The sequence below is a fragment of the Embiotoca jacksoni genome, unplaced genomic scaffold (genome assembly GCF_022577435.1).
Source record: "Embiotoca jacksoni isolate LCO1_2020_lvr unplaced genomic scaffold, fEmbJac1.0.p SCAF_48, whole genome shotgun sequence".
Classification (NCBI taxonomy): Eukaryota; Metazoa; Chordata; class Actinopteri; family Embiotocidae; genus Embiotoca; species Embiotoca jacksoni.
The window spans coordinates 820,665-844,147 of record NW_027185401.1 but is presented as its reverse complement, the minus strand read 5'-3'; the positions used below and the strand labels follow the sequence as shown (position 1 = coordinate 844,147).

At 41.3% G+C, this 23,483-nt stretch overlaps 1 protein-coding gene across 1 annotated transcript in view; it reads left to right on the top strand.

Annotated features, from left to right (window-relative positions):
- The window catches only part of myo10 (myosin X), a 99,794-nt gene that overhangs the window by 45,158 nt on the left and 31,153 nt on the right, over window positions 1–23,483 (top strand). The window contains 11 exon segments of the mRNA XM_069170012.1: window positions 6,944–7,131; window positions 17,916–18,050; window positions 18,151–18,275; window positions 18,765–18,778; window positions 19,197–19,281; window positions 19,473–19,576; window positions 20,244–20,373; window positions 20,854–20,972; window positions 22,476–22,622; window positions 22,960–23,060; window positions 23,286–23,352. Of these exon segments, the coding sequence (XP_069026113.1) occupies window positions 6,944–7,131; window positions 17,916–18,050; window positions 18,151–18,275; window positions 18,765–18,778; window positions 19,197–19,281; window positions 19,473–19,576; window positions 20,244–20,373; window positions 20,854–20,972; window positions 22,476–22,622; window positions 22,960–23,060; window positions 23,286–23,352 (1,215 nt within the window).

The following is a 23,483-nucleotide window of genomic DNA, read 5'->3' as shown; positions in this document are numbered from 1 at the left end:
ACCTGTCCAAACTGACCTTGCATCGTGTCAATAAACAAATAAATGATCAAGATGGCTTTATCCCGCCAGGTATAACAAATATTTAGGAACAGGAGTGCACACCACCCCCCCTCCCCCCCCCCCCCCACCACCACCACCACCACCACCTCCCTCCACACCACTCTCTCTTACATTTCCTGCCGTCAGTCTTTCTCCCCCCTTCTGATCCTTCATGTGGGTTTTTTTCTTCCATCTGGTCTTCATTTCCCCTCTCGGTGCATTTGTCTGGCTCGCTCTCGGAGAGGTCTTAGTGTTTTTTGGACGGGTCCGACTGCCTGCGTGCCTCCGTCCTCCTCTACGATTACACCGTCAGCAGCGACTGACGCCTCTCCGTAAGCACAAAGTCACCGTCGCTTCCAACTGCTAACCTGTCCCAGAACGGCAGATCCACTTTAGGTCGGTCCGACCGGAAATCTTACCATTTGTCAGAAGCGCTATAAAGCAAGATACGCAGTGCCGTATCGTTGTTTTTTTTTAATATATTCATCATCTTGAGTGTCAGACGCACCACACACAGATTTGTTGGTTGAAGAATGTTTACAGTTTAACCTTTGACGGAGTGAAATCTGTTCAATGAGAATTCACCGTTAGAAATAGGGCCAATATAGCGAAAGAGAAAGTCAGCACATTCGGGACGAAACTGTTAGCAAATGAAATTCTCGTACAAACATTTGATCTCTTCTGATCCGTACGCTCATAATGTTCAAAACTGTCAGTTTAACCAAAGCTTGCAGCCAATAGCTTATCGAGTATCGTCTGTAATTGTTGGCAGACCTCGGCTTACTTTGGAAACTATTGGCGCAAACCGTTTGGTATTGACCACGACACGCTGCCCACTACGCACCAAAACTCCACCATCGCCGCCACTGGAGGAATTACTTTAGCGTCGCCTGACTAAGCCACGCCCACCGGCCACTTATTGGTTCAGCGGCTGAGCAAACCTAAATGTGAAGATGGTTTCCAGACTATAATGAAAGCAGAGACGTTAAGTTATGAGCAACGGTCGGGCTGTCGCAACACAGAGTATTTAGTTTTTGAATTCGGCTACGTGTCCACAGGAGAAAGAAAAAAAAAAAAAACTGTAAAAAATAGATATCACATTTCTTGGTACGGCTCAGAGGTGTTTGACACCACACTTTGGAGGATGAGGAGCTGTGGTTAATCGCATCAGCCAGTTGAAAGGGGTGGAGGGTGGAGGGTGGGAGGGTGGAGGGAGGGGTCTTCTGATGAGAGTCACAGCCAATTAGCTTACAGCCAGGGTGCTGCTGGGAGGGGAAACTGTTACCAGGACGGACCAACAGGGGGATTTAATTGAGTCCAAATGCTTGTAATTCATGGAGTTAAGGCCCGGCACGACTTTGCCCAAAAGGCATTTTCTTTTTTCTTTCTTTTAAACTCTCAGCGCCTCGTGTGAACTTCACCCCGCAGACGAGACGACGGCTGCCGAAGCAAAACGTGAACTTTCCCTGATTGTTGTTCTTTTTACAAAGGGAAGCGGGTTCGGGGGGGAGACGGAGGGATGGGGAGGGGGGGGGGACGCAGGTTCAGCCCGTTAAAAAAAAAACTCCTAAACTTTGTTTTCACCTGAATCCTTGTAAAAAACCTGGAGTCCACACTCTCGCCACACTGTACACAAGAAGTCAAGTAAAAACAAAAGAAACTGGCCGAAACATTACACGACGCTACGCAAGCGCCTCGCGGAGAGCGTCTAGCACTTCTGTCGTCGCATCTTATAAGCCGACAACCCCCTCCCCCCCCCCCTCATTGCTGGGCTGATTTGCACAGACAGGATAGTCTGGATCCAGTATTTGTCATGTAAATGCCGTCACCACCAACTGCCATTCAAATGTATTTGCATTCAGGCAGATTGTAGGTCAGTCAGTCAGTCCTGTAGGACCTTCAAACGGGAGATTAGTGCCAGGTGATAAAAGATGTTCGTACAGGACTCCTCATCAGATGGTTTTAGTTTTTTTTTTTCTACTTTTACCTCGTATTGTCTGTGAAAGCCGGCGCGAAGTGGCGTTTCGGGAACATCCTGCTCCTGCAGTTCGGCGCATTTCTTATCTAAACAGGATGTTTGTTCAGGATATGAGACAGGGGGAGGGGGAGGGGGGGTAGGTTCAAAAGTGTAAACTCACTGAACGAGCTAGAAGAGAGGAAAGCTATTAGATTAGAAGGGATTGGTTTTGTGGTTCTAACAGGTCGAGGTTGTTTTTTTTTTTTAAAGTAAAAGAAAAAACCGTGACATTGTGTGACGTGAAAAGCCTCGTCATCAGCGTTACATCGTTACCACGGCAACCCATGCAGATAGGTTGGGCGATGTCCGGACGCACCGAATCTGATCTGTTTACTTGCAAATAACGCTGCAGACAGTCTTTGAGAAACAAATCCGATTTGCCTGCAGTCTGAAACAAAAGCGTCGATACACCGCCGGTTGAACCTGGACATCAGTACCGGCCTTATATTGGAGCCAAGTTCAGTTTTAATCTGCTGCCATGAATTTAGAGGATAAAAAAAAAACTTCTTTTAGGAAATTACTGATGCTTTTTTTTTTTTTTTTTTTTTAACTACACATTTGTGATCCGATTTTTAATAAATGTATTTCGTCGACGGGAAGCAACGAGCTTCACACGGAGAGCCACAAAACTAGGTAGTGGAGTCAGAAAGTATTGACATATTGTTGAGTTGCTGGAAGTAGGAAAAAAACATGTACTTCTATCCGACCATCCAAAATGCAACAATATTCAATTTACAAACGTATAAAACATATTATATATTACATATATTATATCGGAGACCGTACTGGATCAATCATCAAAGCGGTTAGCAGAATGAATAAAGGACTCGACGCTTTAGTTTCACATCATTTCTAGATTGAATTCCCAGTATACATGTATATATATATATATATATTATTTTTTTTATTTTTTTTAAACCCTAAAAGGTCCAATAATCCGAAACCCTTCCGCTCATTTTTTTCCCCGAACTTTAAACACACAAAGACGAGCTTTTTGAGAACATTTGTCACAACTTGGACCTGAAAAGTGAAAATCTCATTACGGCCGAGCGCAGTGTTCCCATAACCACACATTAAGGTTGTGAGAGTCATGTTGCCTGGAGGAAGAGGAGAAGGAGGAGGAGGAGGAGAAAAAACACATTAGGAGAGGAAAGAGAGGGAGAGAACGGGACATTTTGTGGTCTGCAAGTCAAACGACTCGACTCCCCTCTTATCCCGTCCGATCGCGCCTCGCCGACGTGAGACAACATCTCAAAGCAAACAGAGCCATCGTTTTGTTCTGTCACTCACTTGACAAAAATGAAAACGACCTTCCCAACATTTTCTCTGTTCTTCTTGGTTTTTAAAACAAATAATTTGTCTTTACCAAAAGCAGAGCTTTTTTTTTTTTTCCGTTTTCATTTTCTTGCTGTTTATTATTGTTTCATTACCTACAATACAGTTAGTCAAACTGGTATTCAAGTTTTATTATATTGGCTTCAAAGGGCAACCCTTTGCTAAAACAAGCCCATGAATTCAAAACAGGAGACTCATTTTTTTCTTCTTTGAGGTCAGTAAGAAGAAAGTTTCCAAATTTCTGTTGGCAAATATATAAAAAAAAAAGAAAAAAAAAAAAGAAGAAGAGGCTAAACAGCTCCTTTTCTAACACACCCCGCCATGCCTGAGGTGAAACTGCGTTCTGAAGTGGAGAACTCAAATTACAAAACCATAATAGCAATAATTAGGTTAATGGCAATGCCGATGTATGGGGACGAATACCAAGAATAATATGACAGGCTTTCAGCTGCCTAGCCTTTTGGTTTTCATCGTGGAGACTGATGTCTGTGAGAACCAGAGCTTGAATGGAAACACTTCTCAGGAATGAAGACAATAGCTTCCGTCTTCCCAAATGTAATATTTTCAAAAGACCAATTATGATGAATCTCAAGACAGCAGTTAATAATATTAACATTAGAAAACACTGAGCTGTATTTCAGCCATTAAATCCGGTCATTAAATGTAAATATGTAATAAAACTTGATATACATTCGCCGTATAACTTGGGCCGTTGGGAGAAGCATCAGTAATAACCTCAAGCGTTAACAGATGTAGTATTACCATTAGACATGGAGGGTCGTGGTTCCTATGGTAGCGAATAGACCATGTTCAGACCAGGAGGCAACCTCCTTCACTGGTCTATATCGTATTTTATTCGCCGCCATCTTTTTTTTTTCTTTTTTTTTTTTGATGGCAGAAGTGACCAGGGAACAATCAAAAAGTTCTAAAACTGGTCCTGTTGCGCGGGAACAGTCAGTAGCACCGTGTCGTGCTCGTAGCAAAGGGGAAACTATAACCTTTTGTGAGTAAGTAGTCATCAGCACCTTTTTTCAATTGGCCCTCTTATTTAAATGAGCTGGGGAGTAGCACAGGGTGGGTCTAACTGAGACGCAGCGGACATTAAGCCCCGCCCCCCCTAAACTGGAAAACCTGACTCCACCCCAGGCACGTCAATCAAATCAGACACGCCCCCCCCAAACATTGCTCTCTTTAGGCCTAATATCTTATTAACGCTTATTAACTTTTTATTTCATGAAAGAAGTTGATGCTTTTTGAATTGGAGTCAGAGGTTGTTTTTTTTGGAGCTCGCCCCTGGTGGCCCTCGGTGGTATTGCATTTTGAGACACTTCCGCAGCGGCTTCACTTTTCAAACCTGGAGTCCATTTTTATATGCAGTCCATGCAGCGGACATAAAAAGTCAGAGAGTAGCTAGTGAACGTTTTGGAGCATTTAGCAAAATAGTTCGATATTTCAGGAGTTGGTAGGGACCAAAACGGAGCAACAAAAAAAAAAGGGGGGAATATTGACTCAGTCATCATGTCAACACAACCTAAAACGAATGATCATTTATTTATTTACACACACGAGGTTAACGTGTTCAAAACTTGTTTTTGCTCCCTCCAAGTGACCAAATACAGTTGTTGCTGTTCTAAAGAAGTATATTTTTAATTTGTTTTTGCTTCTGTTCAATAGTACGCTCGGAGTATGTCGACTTTTTCCGACTTTTTGATAATAAACTCCCAAGTATTACTTTTCTCAGGCGACTGTAATGTCACAGCTGTAATCTAGTAGGTTCAGAAGGAGTGACTATTTTAATTTGGACTTGTCAGTTTGGAGTTTGCACAGAAAAAAAGGGGGGGTTGCTGGAGAGGTAAAACCTATAATAGTAGCTTTTCCAAACAGTGGATGACCTTTTACTCTCCACTACTTCTCCTGGAATGTAAGCATGTCTGAGAAATGGAAAAAAGTCTTTCAGCTTGTTTAGTTTCACCTCTTCAGAATTCACCGGCTTTGACAGCGTCGCTGTTTTTACGCTCAAGTGGATGTGAAAAAAAAGCACCTTTTAATGCCTCTCACCGACTTCAGACCTTCTCTGGGTTTTTACGGTGACGATGAGTACAACCAACAGGATCGGCGTGAGAAACCCCGGAGGATTCTGCCGTAACCTTTTACAACTCTTCAAACGTAGGCCGGCGGTAGAAAACATCACCGTCTGTTTTCTCACAGAAAAATACGCTGATGTTCTTTTCCAAACAGATTTATCCATTAGTCACCGCCGCAGCACTTGGAAGCCGCGGCCAAGACTTCTTCTGGCTTTACTAACTTCTATTTCAGCAAGTTTGGTTTTGTTTTTTGAACTTTGAAAGCTTGACGGATGTGAAAAAAAAAAAAGGTCGAATGCGTTGAATTAGTTGCCGAGCCGGTGAAGGAGATTTTTGTGCGTTTGACTGAGGTCACGTGTCGGGCCGCTTGTTAGGTTTCGCTGTTGTCCACCTTCCTGGGAGCTTTAATCGGGGTTTTATGACTTTGTGCTTCTGTCCAAGAAAATTGGATTATGTGCAGCCTTTTGGCCCGAGTGTGCGTTTCCACCCGAGCGATGACAGGCGGCGGAGATGTTTAGCTCTGATCATCGCCGATTAAATGACGAGTAATGACACATGGGTTCAGATATTAGGCACCAGCTTTGTCATCGGGGACCTTTTTTTTTTTTTTTTTTTTAAACAACTGCAAAAGTTGCCGCTTTCAAAGCATGCTTAAGAAAGCATAACTTTTTTTTACCACCTACGTACTTGTCGTGTTTTCTGATCGCTAACATGAGAATGATGCACATTTTGAAACTATTGCGTCACTTTTATTTTGTTTACCTCCTTAGGGCGTCGCTGACATTCACAATTGCTCTGCTGACTTTTTTTTTTTTAGTTGTGTTGTGCTATTTGTTTTAGTACCAGAGCTGTGTAACGATTGTTCCTACCGTGGCAAGTTTACATACAATAGTCGATACTGTTTCTTATTAATTTCTGGTTTTTTTGTATTTCCTGCTCTCTGATTAAACGACATTTAATGAGGACATTGCCGTTTTCTACGGTTCTCCTGGATTACTTGTCTAAAGTCACAACAACTTTTCCTGCAGATGTTTCAGAAAAAAAAAAGCCTTCTTTAGAAATTTAAGGTTTCCAGCTATTCAAATGCTAAAAGGGCTTTTAATTTGAAATCGAACCAGGAAGTATTGAGTTTATACCAACTGTGTAATGCGGTAACATCAGTGTTTCTCCCTGTGCAGGCAGCTTTGGCAGGGTGGAACGGGTTGCCTGGTGCACAGGAACCAAGCAAATAAATAGTAGTTACTGGACGTAACTGCAGTTCTATGAGTACATTCATATTTTCGGTGATGACGGTAGGGGGGATACACTAAACTTTAATAGGGCAAACGGGAGCGGATCAAAAGACCTGCAAATGTTAAACTTCCTCACTCAGAGAAAAAAAAAAGTGACGCAGCGTACTCACTGATTATTCCATTCTCGCATACGGTTTCTAACATTTTATTTTTTTGTATTCTGTCCTGATCCGTAGACGTACATCGGCTCCATCCTGGCGGCGGTCAACCCTTACCAGCCGCTCCCCGGGATGTACGACCGGCCGGCGGTGGAGCAGTACAGCCGGCACCACCTCGGTGAAATCACCCCGCACATCTTCGCCGTCGCCAACGAGTGCTACCGCTCGCTGTGGAAGAGGCTGCAGAACCAGTGTGTCCTGATCAGGTACGGGGTCACGTTGCAATTTTCCATCGTATTTTGGGTTTAGTATGAGTCGCTCGAATAGTTTGTTAGTTTAATCAAACTCGCACAACCGTTAAAGCTGCCGTAAGTATGTCATATTTTCTTTGGCCACTAGGGGGGGGGGGGCGAAAATCACAGGCGCAGTAGATGTTTAGGGTAATTTGTTGTAGTTTGAGAGTTCCCATCTTTCCTATCTTTAAGTTCCTTGTCAGAGTTTATATCGAGCCGTCTGATTGGCCCTTTGGATAAACCTTTGTCGTCTTTTTTTTTTGAATCGCTCCCCCTCAGCGTGCCGAAACACTTTGATCGTGTTTCAAGTCTCCTGGGCACTTTGGCTGCACCTCTGAGGATCTGAGCGCTACATGCCTCAACACACACACACACACACACACACACACACACACACACACACACACACACACACACACACACACACACCGTTACTATCTCCATCCTCTGTCCACTGATTTCCTTCCTCACATCCTTCCTCTTTGATTTCAGCAGGACAACTTTCACATCCGCTGTCGCTTCATTGTTTTTATCCCACTGAGTTAAAAAAAAAAAAAAGGATATTTTTACGTTTTAGAAATGATAATATTTAGCCCCCGTCCCCCCCCGTCCCTCCGATTTAGCAAAGAGCGGATACAGAGTACATTGCTGTGTTTGTGCGTGCGGTTATCGAGGTATCCTGTATACGTGGCCAGTGGACTTCATTCATTCCTGTGGTGTCGTCACAGAGGAAAGAGAATTATGTAAGGACACAGCAGTTGCAATACAATAGTTCAAATATTTTATTATCATTATTAGCTTTTGGAAAATTTGGAAATCCAAAAAGGTACATTTCACACTAAATCATCAGTAGACTGATGTGTTTTTCTCCGGTCGTGTAGCATGAGCTTGCGCTGTGGAGTTTATTGATATTCGATTAAATTATTTCAGCCAACGTGGAGAGTTTTTAGAACTGAGAGCTGGAATCAGACGAACGGCGATCCCGGAGAAGGAGTCAGGTTCTGGTGGCGAGTCTCGGGCGCCGCGAGCGTTTGCAGTTTTCTGACAATTAGCCGACGTTATTTTACAGCCTCGTTCGGCCCGGTTTCATTGGCGTCGGGGGGGATAACGAGACGCACATGTTTCAACGTAAGCTGGTTTTGAAGTTTGTGAGGGAGAGCGTTAGGTTTAACAGTTGCTTTGCGTTTATTATTAATGACTAAATGAACAACAGAATGAGCATCTTATTGAGATTATCATAAAAAGCCAAACACCACAGCGCTGCAAATAAGAATATTATTACTTTAATTCATTTGAGTAATTGTTGATGCTTTTATTTTGAAGGCACCGGGTCAGCTCGGGCAACCAGAACCAGCGCGGGCCGGCACCGGGGAAGGGTTTATGTTTTACCAGTGCAAGAAGCAGCAGACGTTATATCGTTTTTGTTTATTCGCTTGCTTGAAATGATAAAATAATTGTTTTTATTTTGTGGGTGTTAAGTCTGAGGACCGATCGACCCTACGGAGGTGATTTGTCGGATTTGACGCAGCAAGTTAGAGGTCAAAGTAAAACGAAGATAAATAATTGACGGAGGTGAGCCTTTTAGCTGTCACTGCGGCGTCCTCGTCCCTCGCTCGTCCTCTGGTCTCGTTTCCCTTCGTCCCTTCTGCTCAGGACACAAAGAGGCTTTTGTGCGGCGGGACGTCGGTCGGCGGGGAGAAAATAAGCGGCGTTGGCGAGCGGAGAGAGGCGTAAACACAAACATGTCGCATCGTCGTCGGGGAAGGTCCGAAGCTGCACAACGCTGCCGTTCTGTTGACACCCACACACACGCGCACGCACACACACACACACACACACACACGCACACACGCACACACACACACACACACACGCACACACACACACACGTATCGCCGCTGCAGATCTCTTGTGTTTTTTCGAGCTCTGCCACAGACTTTAAAGTTTATAAAAACAAGTTTACCACACCATCTGTAACTTTAAGAAAAAAAAGAAAAGAAAAGCCTCCAATTTGGTTGTGTAGTTTTTCCATAACAGCAGCAGCAGCAGCAGCACGTGAAGTCATGCGATGCCAGAGAGGACGAAACCACAGACCACAGTCGTGACCTTTAACTGTTGTGTCAGCGAAAACACAACCTGATGCTTTTCTGTTCTGTCGAAATCGGAGTAAATGACACAGTGAGCTCTCCAAGAGGCCGATTATCCTCCTCTAAATCTGGTTATTTCAATGTTTCACAATATTTTTGAGGTTAAATGTCGCATCTTTTTTTCTGTCCTACAATCCATCTGATTATAAAGTTAGAAAGTCGGGAAATGGAGGTTGTTATATTATATTACTAAAATCTAAACACAAAATGTCCTCTGAATGGACAGCAGCTAAAACAAACAGCAATTTTAACGTGAAAGTCTTTGAAAAAAGACATCATTTCGAATCCTTTTCAAGTGATAAGAGTGTTTTTGCAGACGAATTGGGCCTCAATTCTTGCAGCTTTTATTGATGGAAGGTCATTTGAACTGCAGTCATTGTTAAAGACTCGAGAAAATCCGCATGTTTAAATATGCTGGACATTTGTTTCCTTTATGATCCAACCTCCTGCACTTTGTTGTTCGTTTTTAAGCCGACCTGTGCAATTTTATCAATTCATACCTGACTTTTGTATGCCGGCGTTATTTAATGAACAGTAAACCTTAAAAAAAATCTGATCTGTGTTTAAAGAGAGTCACTTTTAAACACAGGTTTTACTTTCTGTGGGTGTTTTTCTTTTTTTTACGGCCTCTGAGCTGTTAATCAGCCTGTAATTGTTTTACCCTCGAGCAAGGCACTAAACTGCAGCTGCACCAGTGGAGCTGCAGCTCAAGCGAATATGAAGCAGAACATAAAAAAAAAAAAAAAAAGATCCTTCCCTGATTCATAAATAGCTCAATTTGATGCAGTTTTTAGTCTCTAGTTTGAGTGTTTATCTCAGTATGGGGGCTTTATTAAAAAAAAAAAAGTGTAAAAGAGTGACGGATGTGTGAGGCTGTGAATAATTGCGGGGAGGCAGCAGAGACCCTTTTGAGGTCGTTGTTTTTTTTGCCTGCGGTGGGCTGCTGCCAGGCTGCATGTGCTGACTGCTGAGTGAGCATCAGAAAAGAGAGACTTTTGGAGGATTTACTACAAAGCCCACGGTGGTGAAGTTACGGCGAGACGACATGGACGCGACCTCCTCGCTGTGACCCAATAAAAATAATCGTATCGGATCATTCACGACCAAAATGAGACAAGAGAACTCACCCGAGTGTCCAGTCAGGGAAATTGAAAGCGAGGAGGTATGGTAAGTGCCAATCGTGTGCAAGAGTCCCTCTGAGAAGTATTAAAAACACGAGATTAAACATCGTAATGTTTTTCCCTTGTAAATTAAAGGCGTATGTGCACCACCCAAGATGTTTTGGGCGCCACCTAATTACAGTGAAGTTTTGTCTTTTGTCTTTTTGGATGTTGTTTGTTGTTTGTCTGCCGTAGCTTTTCCAAATTTTTGGGAAAAGTTTACACGGGTATGGTAAAAATAATGGTTCAACAAAATGATGTTAAATTGCATCGTTTGAATTGAAAAGCTAAATAATTTCAGCTTAAAGCTCCACATCTGACATTAGTGCTTTGGACCTGAATCGGTTTAAAAAAGAAAAAAGAATCTTCTCTTTTGATCTTAGTCTCAGTGGTGAAAATGAGCCAAAACTGGACTGGACTTAACCGAACCTTGAGACTGGACCGCTGTTGAAGGTGGCGTTTTGCCTCCGAGACAAAAACGCTGCGAACTTTTTTTTTTTTTTACCGCCGGGAATTTCAGGCTCGTAAAAAGGTTGTGTTTTTGATACCCTGAATTAGTCTTTGGGTGGAGGATCGTTTTCACACCGAGTCAAAGGTTCTGCCCAGCTGCCACAGTACGTGGCACGATTCACAATGATCTCTGACACCCACGCACTCATTTCTCCTGTGGGTCCCCCCACCCTCCACCCCCTCCCCCCACCCCCCCCAAAAAACACCGAAGCCACCTCAGCGCGGACCCTCGTAAAACATGTAACGCGGCAGCTTCCTCCCCCTCCTCCCCCCACCTACGCCCAGACGGATCACTTCTACGATGTGTGTCTGTGAGGAAGAAGAGCTATAAATTTGCAAGCTGGCACTTTCAGGCGAGGCAGGAAGCTTTCTCGTCGGATTTAGGGTTTGTGGGTAATCGGATCCAGGCGGAGGGGAGGCGAATGAAACGGGAGCCGGTGTAAGAGAAGAGGAGGAGGAGGAGGAGGGAGGAAGAAGCCAGCTCGAAACACAAGGCCATCTGCTCATTAATGCTCATGAATGCCACTTGGCGTTTTCGCTGATGCGGATACCTGCCTGGTGTCGAGCCACGTTATTTTAATAAAGCCCCCCCCCCCCCCCCCGTTGTCGAGTTTTTCTGTTGTGGAGAACTCGTTCTGTACCGCCAACGAAGAAACTCCTGGAAAGCCTCCAAAACTTCAGCGCGCTCAGCAAATGCCACCATGGCAGTTTTTTTTTTTTTTTTCATCTGGATAAAAAGCAATAAACAGGAGATTCCAACTTCTAATTCCCATTTTTATTACATATTGTCTTGCGTTGGGTACGGACCTCTTTTTTTTTTTTTTACGGTTTGGTCGAGACCCGTTAGGTTCTATTGAGGGGGAAATGTGACAGTAATATTTCAAAAGTCAACAGTTTTGTTTGCCCACTTCTTGCTTCAACATAATGCTTCCGAGGAACTGGTTTTCCCAGTTTTGGCGTCGTACAACCATAGACTTGAATATAAAAGTGTTCGTAGCTTCCCGGCTCTGACAAAATGAGGCCGATGTGGAAGAGTTATCTCAGTTTCATACCGGCCGTACTCGGTTGGCTCAGTTGGACCCGGTGTAGACTAGTGACGGTATTTCAAGCAAAACTACTATTCGAAATTCGCTCTGAACTATTTGATTTCTCTTCAAGGCGCATTACCGCCACCTTCTGACCGGAGCAACGCATTACAACCGGGTAGCGGCAAAACAAAAAGAAAAAGAAAAGGGAAATACAGAAGAACGAAAGTTGCATGTACTAATTGGTTTTGGAGATTAAAATCTAATATTTGAAATTCGTGACCCGTCCTAACGTCCTAACGTCCTAGCGTCCAAACATTCCTTTAAAGTGTAATTTACTCAAAACGGAAACCAAAGTGTGTAAAAGTCTCAAATGTCATCTAAACAAACACATTGATACAAGAACTTTCGAGCAAAAGAAATGGTTGGATAGATTTTAATCAGGAACCGCAGTGTATCGTCGTGGAAACCAGACTTTTACGATGTATTTGAATTCATGCTAAAAAAGAAGTTCAACTCTCAGCCCGAGTTTCTCCAAAAAAAACCAAAAAAAATCTCACGCTGACTTTTTTCAAAATGCCGCTACTTGTTCCAAAACATTATCATCGTCATACCTGAGACAGACTTTTCCCATTTACACAACTCCAGATTTCGTGTGCTGATAAAGTTTGAACTGGCCGGCTTTGTGTCCAAAAACATCCTAGATTTGATTAAAGCACCAAAGCCGGGTGTTATCCAGGACAAGGACCCCCTCCCACCCCGACCCGGCAGTTTGCCCCTGACCTCCTGACCCCGGAGGGGGGCGTGAGGTCAAATCCACAAGTCTGCAGCCTTGTTAATTACTCCGGCATCTTGGGTCACAGAAAAAAGCCCCGCGGCGATGCCCCGCAAGAAAAACATACCCGAGAGCTTTTTCTGTCCTCGGACTTGTCGGGATTTATCGGGATTTATCGGGATTTATCGGCGTCGTCTGCACCATGAGGCCGATTCCTAATTTGACTGTGACCGAAGGAGGGAAGAGTGCATGATGGGAAGGAAACAACATCCGACCGTGTTGGTTGGAGGTTCAACGTGAGACGAGTGTTTATCTAAACGTGTCTGTTATTGTGTGTTTTATTAAATTAAGAGTATGTGAGGAGGCTCTGTGGCTTTTCTTTCATGAGCTACAGGTCATCTTGTTTTTTTTTTGTTTTTTTTTGCTGGACTGATGAAGTTTGAAGTTTACTAAAGCAGCCCCTTGTTTTCGGTGACGGTTAAAAGACGAAATACAAAATGCTTCTTGCACACCCTGAAGGAGTAGCTTAATTGATGAAGCTCGAGATGATATTCAACGCGTGCGTCATGGCGACGGTGCGGCACAGCGCTGTGCTAGCGGTAGCATTCTGCTCACTCTGTCGCTCTGAAAATGACCTCATCATCGTGTTGCGCAAGAAAAATCCGATCTGATCAACCAGAGCATCTTTCCCCCCCAAAAAATGTTTTAATTCCATTTCAAACCACCTCAAAAAGTTGGTTTGGATCCAATTTGCAAAAATTTAATATTTCATTCTTTCATATTTTTTTTTTGCCATCCAGACTTTCAAAAATCCAAAATCCAATCGTGTTGGGCCGGCGGTCTGAACAAGGTCTAAGATTCAGGCTTTAGGGATTATATATATATATATATATATTATAAAACAGTCTCCAAAGTCGATAATAGTCGATCGACGTCTCAGTTTTGAGTGTGACCAACAGGTACTGTAGTTTTTGAGATTATTTAACTTTTTTGTTTTTTTCCCAGTGAAAAAGTTCCTAAAAAAGACCCAGCAGCAGATTAAATGACTCGTATAGACGTCTTTTTTCTCGCTTTCGTCGCGCCTCTGTTTAAAAGGTCTTGGTGAGGTCCAGAGCTGCGGAGGCAGTTTGTCCAACACGCTCGCTCGCTTGGCTGAAGGCTCCCTCCTTCCTGCCCGGCGGGTTTTCTTTTTGTTTTTTGCCTTGGGTGGCAACAGTATGTGGAGAGCCAGGGATTAGTACAAAGGCAGGGTGCTGTTTAGCTGCATGTGTGTGTGTGTGTGTCCTAATCTGGCTCGCTGCCAGAGGTCTTTTAAATGAGTTACATTTAACAAGCCTTTTCAGATTTGGCCGTCACTGTAGTCCGAGCTATTTAAATGGGCTGCACACATCGAGCCCTTTAAAAAAAAGAAAGAAAAAAAAGAGAGGGAGATCCAAGTCCTTTAAAGAAACTTTGAGCCACTCTGGAAAGTGGTGAGATCTGTTGTTGTGTATGAATTCACTGCTTCTCCTCATCTGTAATGCACGCCACGATTTCATTCTGTATAATTTTCTTTTCAAGCTCACAAAATGCTGCTTGCTGGTAGTCAGTGAAGCAAAGTGCGTTTTTTTCTGAAGAAATAATTGTTCAAGTAATTGGCATTTTTTTTTAAAATCGTTTACATGCAAAAATAATAGTTTTTTTCTTTATTCAGAAATATTTATACTAACATTTCCCTGTATAGGTCAAAGGTGTATTTATTTATTTCGTGTATATAGCTTGTGTGTGTGTATTAATACATTGGTCTTTGTTTTACTTTTGTTTTGTTTACCTTTTTCTATAATAAATGTACCTTTTTTTCTTTTTTTTTTACGCTATCTTACTATGTTTATTGTAAATTTCCCCACTGCGGGATGAATAAAGTCTTAGCTTATCTTAGATATACAAAAGCAGCAATTGAACACCTATATGTCCACTTCTAGTAAATCATAATAATGAAACACTTTTTAAGTTAAAGTCATCAGCTCAGCACAAAGACCAAAAATAAAAATAATGGAATAAAACACCCAACGATAATATAATACACAAACAATAAAAACACTAACAGGCGCGACGACACCAAGAGCACTTCAAATAAGCCCAAAGTATCTTATGAGTAACAACACATCATCCAAAGAAAAATAAATTCAACACAAAACAGGGAAGATGTATTTTTTTTTTAAGTTAAAGTCAGAGTTTTGTCTCATGTTGATATGATTAAATCTAGGATGAAGTATTATTACAAGACGACCATATATGGCATGCTACTCTGACTTCCTTTTGCCGTGCGGGGTGTCTAAACCACAGCCCCTCCTGTCATAACATTTGTCCACATGTGGTGCCCGGTCACGTCTCAAACTTCAGCCAGACACCCCTGAGAGTTTACATTATCTCCAGTCCTGTTCTTCCGTCCATCACGAATGTGCGGGGGGACGCGACCTTTTCATGCGTGACGGTCAAGTTCAAGCTTTATTTATAAAAGCTGCGCTAGAACGAAGCAGCGTTTCCCCAAAGCGTCCGTCCGAAAGACGAAACGACGAAGACGTCCGGAGCGACAGAGGACAGAGCTGTACTTTCCTCTTGCGTACTCTTAACGGTTTACATCGAGTTTTCAGAGCTAGTTGCATATAAATCAGTTTCGAAGGCTCAATTCTGAAGGCATGCTTCGTCAAAGGAAACTCAATAGTTTGAAGCTGAAAGGCACCAAAAGAGCGCCAACTGCTGGCAATACTAAACAAATCTTCTCTTTAATACGTGAACTCAAAAACAGCTTCGCGTTTCGGTAAAAAAGCAGTTTGAATATCCTCCAGACATACAACTGTACTTCACCTGGGATTTTCTTTCATTTCTGGGTTTATTTGCAGCTTTTCTTTTCTTTTTTTTTTTTTTTTGCATTAAAAAGTCGCCGCTCCACCGTTAAGAAACATTTTCCCAAACGTCAAACGCTACGATCCACCCGACCGTCACGTAAATGAAGAATTAAATCACACCGACTGTCATAAAATGTGAAAAAGCAACACTCGTTTGAAAATAACTAACATTTGAAGTGCCATAAAGAGGATTTTAAACCGAATGCCAGCCAGCATGCACACGGCGTTTCCCAGTTAGAAGAGGAAAACCAACCTGCACATTTTTTTATCTGCTTTTCTTTTTTGGTTCTACATTTGCGGGATATTATCTGGAAAAGAAATAGAAAAAAACAAATATGGCAATTCTCCTTTAAAATCTGTATTTTTTTTTTTTTTAATTGATTTTCCAAACGTCTTGTTCTTCCGAAGAAGGTCAAAGGTTGCGGTTGTTGTTGTTGTTGTCCTTTTTGGCCGCCCGAGGTATCGTCTTAAAGGTCTCCTTGTGTTTTCACGGCGAGCGTCACCTGAAGCCTCCAGTTCGAGGTTGGATCGCGTGACTTTTTCAGTAATCCGACTGTCTTGAGTTGCTCTCGGTGTCCGTGCAGGTTGATAATTAAGATGAACCTTCCCACTGTGCGGCTGTGGGTTGCCGGGTTCATGGTAAATATCACTGAGAGGTGCGTAAGGTTTTTCTCTTTTTTTTTTTCTCAGAGTCACGCTGTGTTCAACCAGTAAAGCTCAGAAAAGATATGTACATTGGTGGAAAATGTTTTCAGAGAATTTTCTTTGAGTTTTTTGTTAAACGTAAAATGACATCAAGCTTGTTGAGGAGAAAACGTTTCTGTCTTCATCACTAGAAATATATTTTGTGTTTGTGTCGTACTTTGTTGATCCTTACTGCGACAGCAGATGAATTTCAAGTCATTTATGAAGCAGAAATATTCAAGAAAATGTAGCCGCAGCCTCAAACGATATCTTCGCTCACGGTTCTCATTCATGTATATAACGTAGATTTACTATATTTAAGAAAAATACTGATTCTGTTGTGCTCTTTTTCAGATTTAAAATCTTTTTATGTTTTTATTTTGTTGCTGCCATTTTTTTTTGGCGTGCAATTTGAGGTATGAAGGGGGAAAATGAATTTGCAGTTTATTTAGTTGAGATGACCTGATAAACGTTATACGGTAGCTCCAGTTTTGGTCTCCACCACCTCCAGAGTAAAATATCTGCCTCTTTAGCTGCTAAGTTGCTCCATTTTATTAACCAGCTGGTGGAAGAAGAACTGTGCAAGTAGAAATAGTACACTGTAAAAATATTTAGTTTAAAGTAGAAGTCCTGCATTCAAAATTCTGCTTAAATAAGTAAAAGTACTCGTGATGCAGAATTTAAAAATCACATATATGACATTAGTGGATTATAATTATTGATTCATTAATGTGTACATCACTTCAATGTTGCAGCTGCTTTTAACTACTTTATCTACAGATTCCTCATTCTTCTTTTTCAAATTAAAATTCTCTGGACACTTTCCCATCATATTAATTCTCCTGTGTTGTTTGAAAAAGGTCTGTAGACGCCTCAGTGAGCGACTCAGCCAATTAGCATTAGTCCAGCGCGCCATCTAGTGGCTGAGATCTGGTAACATTCACCCTGAAAAAAATCTCCCATGACAACATCAAACCTGCAAGGTGCTGGAAAAAAAAAAAAAAAAAAAAAAAAAACCTGACAATCTTGACACCTAATTCACATCTGAGGCCAATTGATAAATGTGTGTGTAAACCTGCTGCAGGCGTTTATTCATATTAATGAACTCGTTCAGGTTTGTCAGAAACCAGATGACACGATATAAAGATCTGAGTTTTGGACAGATCATCACTGTCGAGATGAAAGCCAGAACTAAAATATGAATCATTTCTTGACACATTAAAAAAAAACACTTTTAATTAAAATTTTCTTTTAGCTTCATTTATTGCAGAGATCTTGATAAATATTTTAAAACGTGTAGAAATTACATTGACTCTGCTGATATGACCGCTAATTATACTGCGATTTCTAGTGTGAAACAAGTAGAGTTACTACTAAACCGTGACGCTGTTCTTTTTAGTAGCACGACTGCGACTTAAATGTTTGTTGTTGTTTACGAAATTTTACTTTTGACTTTGAATTTGAGGTCAGAGGTCAAAGAAACAACAGCTTGCCTCGTCTGAGGTCATCTCGGTGGATCGGACTTCCATCCGTCTCACCGTTGCCTCTTTTTCTGCTCTGTCCCTCAGCGGAGAGAGCGGCGCCGGTAAAACAGAGAGCACCAAGCTGATCCTGAAGTTCCTGTCGGCCATGAGCCAGCACTCGCAGGAGGTGTCGTCCCGAGACAGGACTTATCATGTCGAGGAGGCGCTGCTGGAGAGCAGGTTGATTATCCATTGTATTTTTTAGTTGTTTTTTTAAAATGGTACCTGTTAGACTCATGATGATGATGATGATAATAACGCTCCCTTCGTCGCTCCACAGTCCCATCATGGAGGCCTTCGGAAACGCCAAGACCGTCTACAACAACAACTCCAGCCGCTTCGGGAAGTTCGTCCAGCTGCATTTCAGCCAGAAGGGCAACATCCAGGGAGGAAGAATCGTTGACTGTATCCTCTTTTTTTTTAACCCCCGCTCGGTGTTCTTTACCTGCTTACTTCCGAACCGAAGACTTACATGCAGGAAGGAGGCGCTTTTAAAGGGTTATACGTTTCTTATGAGATGCACAAATCCTTCGTTAGCAGCAGGAGGATCCGAGTGCGGATGAGTAATATTTACCACATTGTTTTGCCCTGAATTTTTGGCTGTTTTTTTTTAATGTATTTTTGAAGCCATTTCCCAACTTTTATTTATTTGCTTACATAAGCGAAAATTATCATCGTATTTCTGTCGATTTAGCGAGCCCGCTTATTTAGCTGGAGCCGCGTAGAGGCTACCTAGCTGTGAAAGCTCTTTTTATATTGTTTTTTCAGTTGGTTGAGTGGTTCTCGTTTGTCCGTAGACATTTTTTTTTATTATTTTGTTGTCATTGTATGAAGTCATTCAAGCCTCCCTGACCTTTTTGTTTTTTCCTTGACTGACACTTTTTCTGACCACAGACCTCTTAGAAAAGGTGAGCGTCTCTTCCTCCTACCAAACCTCCAGTTATATTAAACTCTAACATCGTGTTGGCTTGAAAGGTGGTGAAGGGTTTTTGTTTTCACCAGTAGCAAAAAAAACCTTGTCATTGTGGGGGGGGGGGGAAGGGTTAAAAACATTCATAATTGAGCAAATTTATGCTGAAAAAGTCAATTTAGAAGTTTCTCTGAAGCTTTTTAGAACTTTTTTGGAAAAACACGACATCTTTGGGATGAATTTGAACTCAATAACTCATTCAAACTGACCACAGCTGCTGTTTTTTTTCTGTAAAGGATCAAAACCTCCAACAAGCCATCGCAAGATTAGCGTTTTTAATGCTCCAAATCTGAGTGTCTACGTTCGTGTTTGTGCTGATGCGAACACAGTGACTGATCCTCTCTCTTCTTCTGCAGAACCGAGTGGTGAGGCAGAACCCAGACGAGAGAAACTACCACATTTTCTACGCCATATTGGCAGGAACCAACAACCAGCAGAGAGGTAAATGGAAAAAAAACAAAAAAACATCATATATTATGGAAATCGTAACTCCAAACCCTGTTTGAGTTTTTATTTTTTTATGTTTTTTTGCATCACGATATCTGGAGCAGAAAAGTTTTATCGTTCAAGGGGTTCAGAAAAGAGCAGGAAATGTAATAATGTAATAATGTGTGTTTTTCTGTGTCTTAAAGAGGCCTTTGGGTTGACCCATCCCGACAGCTATCACTACCTGAGACAGTCCAGCTGCCTCGCCGACAAGTCAATCAACGACAGCGGCACTTTTCAGGACGTTCTGGTACGAAAGGACGCCCGACCATGTCTCTGAAAAACCAAACAAAGAATACATCACATTTAAAGCTAAAACGCACAATTATTTTCTTTTTGATTCATCGTTTATTGGAGGGAATTTTTTTTTAAAAAAGTCTAAAAGCATTCGTCTTGTAACTATTTCTGCCTGGTTTTTACAAACCTTTATTTGATCTCATTTCAACATCATAACACTATGATTAATGGCTTATATTCAACATTTGATATTTAAGGGTGGTCAGCGATGTTCTTGTCACGACGGTAAATAACCGTTTTGTGTGTGTGTGGAAAAAAACCGTCTTTAAATGACCTTTATTATGCTGAATTCTTAACATTTTATGCGTTCTACTCCAAAAACATCGGATTTGTTCGAGTTTAAAATATTCTGCACACTCACTGCACATATTTGTTCCATTTCCCACATAACTTTACAAGTATTTAAAACGTCTGCACGCATTCGTCCGTGTCCATAAATTGGAGTGAAAAGACCTCTGATCCCGGTGAGACTGAATTCAGAAACGACTGCTGCCAAAAATGAACCAACAAACTTGTAACTCCAAATGAGTCCAAAAACAACCTCACCAAAGACGAATCAGCCGCTTGCGGGTCTTTGATGGACTTCTTCTTTGTGCGTTTTTTTCCTTCCTTCTTCCCAGAACGCCATGCGGACGATGCAGTTCACAGAGGAGAACATCAGTGACATCTTGCGCCTCCTGGCCGGGATCCTCCACACGGGAAACATCGAGTTCATGACGGCCGGAGGGGCGCAAGTCTCGTCCAAATCAGGTGAGAGTATTTAAAAGAAATAATAATAATGTTGTTCACTTTCTGCAGTGAAACATCATGAAGTGTCAACGTAGCGGGAGATTGTTAGTAGCCACAAAATTACACGTCATTTTTGTTCTCTTTTATACGCAAAACTGCATAAGCTATTTTATTTTTCTTCTTTTTTACTTTTTTCTTTTTATTAGATCTAAAAAATATTCTTTGTAAATAATAAATTACAGAAAATCCAACTTTTTGTGCTTTTTTATATACAGAACTGCAGCAAGCAATGTTTTTTTCAGTTTGAAATTTCGAATATATTTATAAAATGTTCTTTGCGCTCTTTTTGCAAAGTTTTGAAGTCCAGTATTTTTTTTTTCAGTCTTCAAACTAGAAAAATACACTAAAAGGGAGGAGATTAGGTCGTATATTATATATATATATATATTGTCTGTGAAGACCTTTTGACGATGACGTTCGTGTGTTTCTTGACGTCCGCAGCTCTCAGCCGGACGTCCGAACTCCTGGGACTGAACTCGGATCAGCTGGCCGAGGTTTTGACCCACCGGTCCATGATCCTCAGGGGCGAGGAGATCTGCACGCCGCTGACTGTTGAACAGGTCGGCACTTTTACTGTGTTATCTACAATATATACTGTATATGTATCGGTGGATAGGTAACTTGGATCATTTACTGCATGAAAAATTCTACAAATTCAGTTTGTTAAAATATCTAAACATGCAGCAGCACAGCCTGAGCTATTCGAACATGTGTGGCGCTATAAGGCCATGTGATGTTATAAATAGCTCAACACTGAAATTTATTTTGAATTTAACACTATTCTTCATCACCTGTGTGCAATAATGATCTGTTTTACTTTACATTTCACTGTATAGGTCAAAGTGTATTTATTTATTTGTGTATATAGCTGTGTATTTATGCATTGTTTTTCTTTTATTTTTTTTACATTTTTCTAAACATTTTTCTTCTCCGTCAATTCTATATTATCGTATGTCACATTTTAAAGTTAAAATTAGGAAGCCCTAAATACTTAATAATTGCATTTAGTTCCTTAAATGAGTGTTTGAGAGATTTAGTATTATTATTATTATTATTATTATTATTATACTAGTGTTATCCATAAAGTTTGGGGAATCACAAGAGACCGATTAAAAAAGAAAGATCCTGATTTTAGCTGCAGATGTGAAGATGTTCTGACTTTCAGCCCCGAGTGTGTGTGTGTTAAAACTCCAAAAAACACTCGATCCAACACCTCCCATAATGCATCTTGCTAAGATCTTTTGCCTGCCTGGTAAATGCCCGCATCGTCACACCCTCCGAGTCGCCTTTTAACAAAACATCTTCAGCGAAAAATTAGTCTAATTTTAGCACGAAGAAAGTTCACGCTGTGTTCAGCGTCGGCAGAGAAAAACAAACCCAAAACACTGTTGGAGCTTTCCGACAATTCTCCAGTTGTTTTTGTTGCTTTGTGATGATGGAGCCCCCCTAAAAAACCTGCAGGGGGGGGCCAAAAAAGGCAGAACCCTCCAAAAAAAATAATAATTGAAAACAACCTTTTAAGTAGGACCACAACTAACAACAACAATAATATTCATTATGGAATAATCTACAATTTTTTTTTTACTTATAATGCTCAAATAAAATGCCCCCGTAATACTTCAAAGCCCAAATTAATGTCATTCAAAGAGGGGTTTTTTTGTCTATTAAAACCCAGAAATATTTAATTTGTTGCTTTTTAAAAGCTGAAACCATCACTTATACTTAGAAAAAAAAAAGACATTAACCACCAATTATCAAAATCTGTTTTTATGACAAATGACTAATTCTTGTGGCTTTAATTGTAATTTTATATTCAATATTTTGACAAGTGACATTATCAGAAAAAAAAACACAAAACTAATAATTCAAAGCAATCAAAGGCATGAAAAGCCATAATAGTGGATAAATGCATGAAAACTGAACTGAACTGAATATATTGGGAATATTTAAGATTTTGCCGTTGTTGTTCTTTCTGATTTTTTTTCTTAGAAATATTTTCACCATCGACTAAAGAAATTGTGTGTGTTTTTACCTTTTTCACTAATATCATTTCCCCCCTGCAGGCGGTGGACTCCCGGGACTCCATGGCCATGGCACTTTATTCTCAGTGTTTCAACTGGATCATCCGCAAACTCAACAACCGCATCAGGGGCCGAGAAGACTTCAAGTCCATCAGCATCCTGGACATCTTCGGATTTGAGAACTTCGAGGTGACTTTAAACCTCGAGAGGAAAATCGCTATTAGCGCTGCTAACACACGCTCGAGCTAACAAAGCGATATCTGGAGTTAAAGCAGAATAAGCCGATTATTGAGGGGAAAAAACTCTAGGCTATGAAACTGGAATTTAAAATTCTCTCAGCGATGACTAAAGTTTATTCATTTTAACTGCCCACTCGAATATACCCAATAGTACGACCTTTCACTTTGCCCTCTTTCAAGTAATTTTGATCATAGTTTTAATTGTTAATCAAGAAATCAGTCCGCTTCGTTAGCTCTCCGTCTGTATTTTTTTCTGGTGCTCACGTCTCACTGTTTCCCCCCCGCAGGTCAACCGCTTTGAGCAGTTCAACATCAATTATGCAAACGAGAAGCTTCAGGAGTATTTTAACAAGCACATTTTCTCCCTGGAGCAACTTGAATACAACAAGTAGGTCGGAGGTTTGTTTGTAACTCGGGATGCGTCGTTTTGTTTTTGGATGTTTTCACTTTCAGGTCATGCAGAGTGTTATTAGTTTATCATTATCTCCCCCCAAAAAAATAATAATTAGCTTTGCTCATACAGCACAGAAAACATGCCGATACTTGGATACCTTCTGCTCTTTGAAGATTTGTATTAATTTACTTGTTATGTTGGTTTTTTTTCGTCTTGCAGAGAGGGCCTGGTTTGGGTCGACATCAACTGGATGGACAACGGAGAGTGTCTGGATTTGATTGAAAAGGTACGTCGGCGAAATTCAAAATACTTTCCTCTTTCTTCCGAGAACTGTCAGGAGGAGTTCGGATGTTGCTGTCAGTGATGAAGAGTGTGTCTCTGATACTTTGCAAAACCCCCAAATTTCCAACCAAGTCC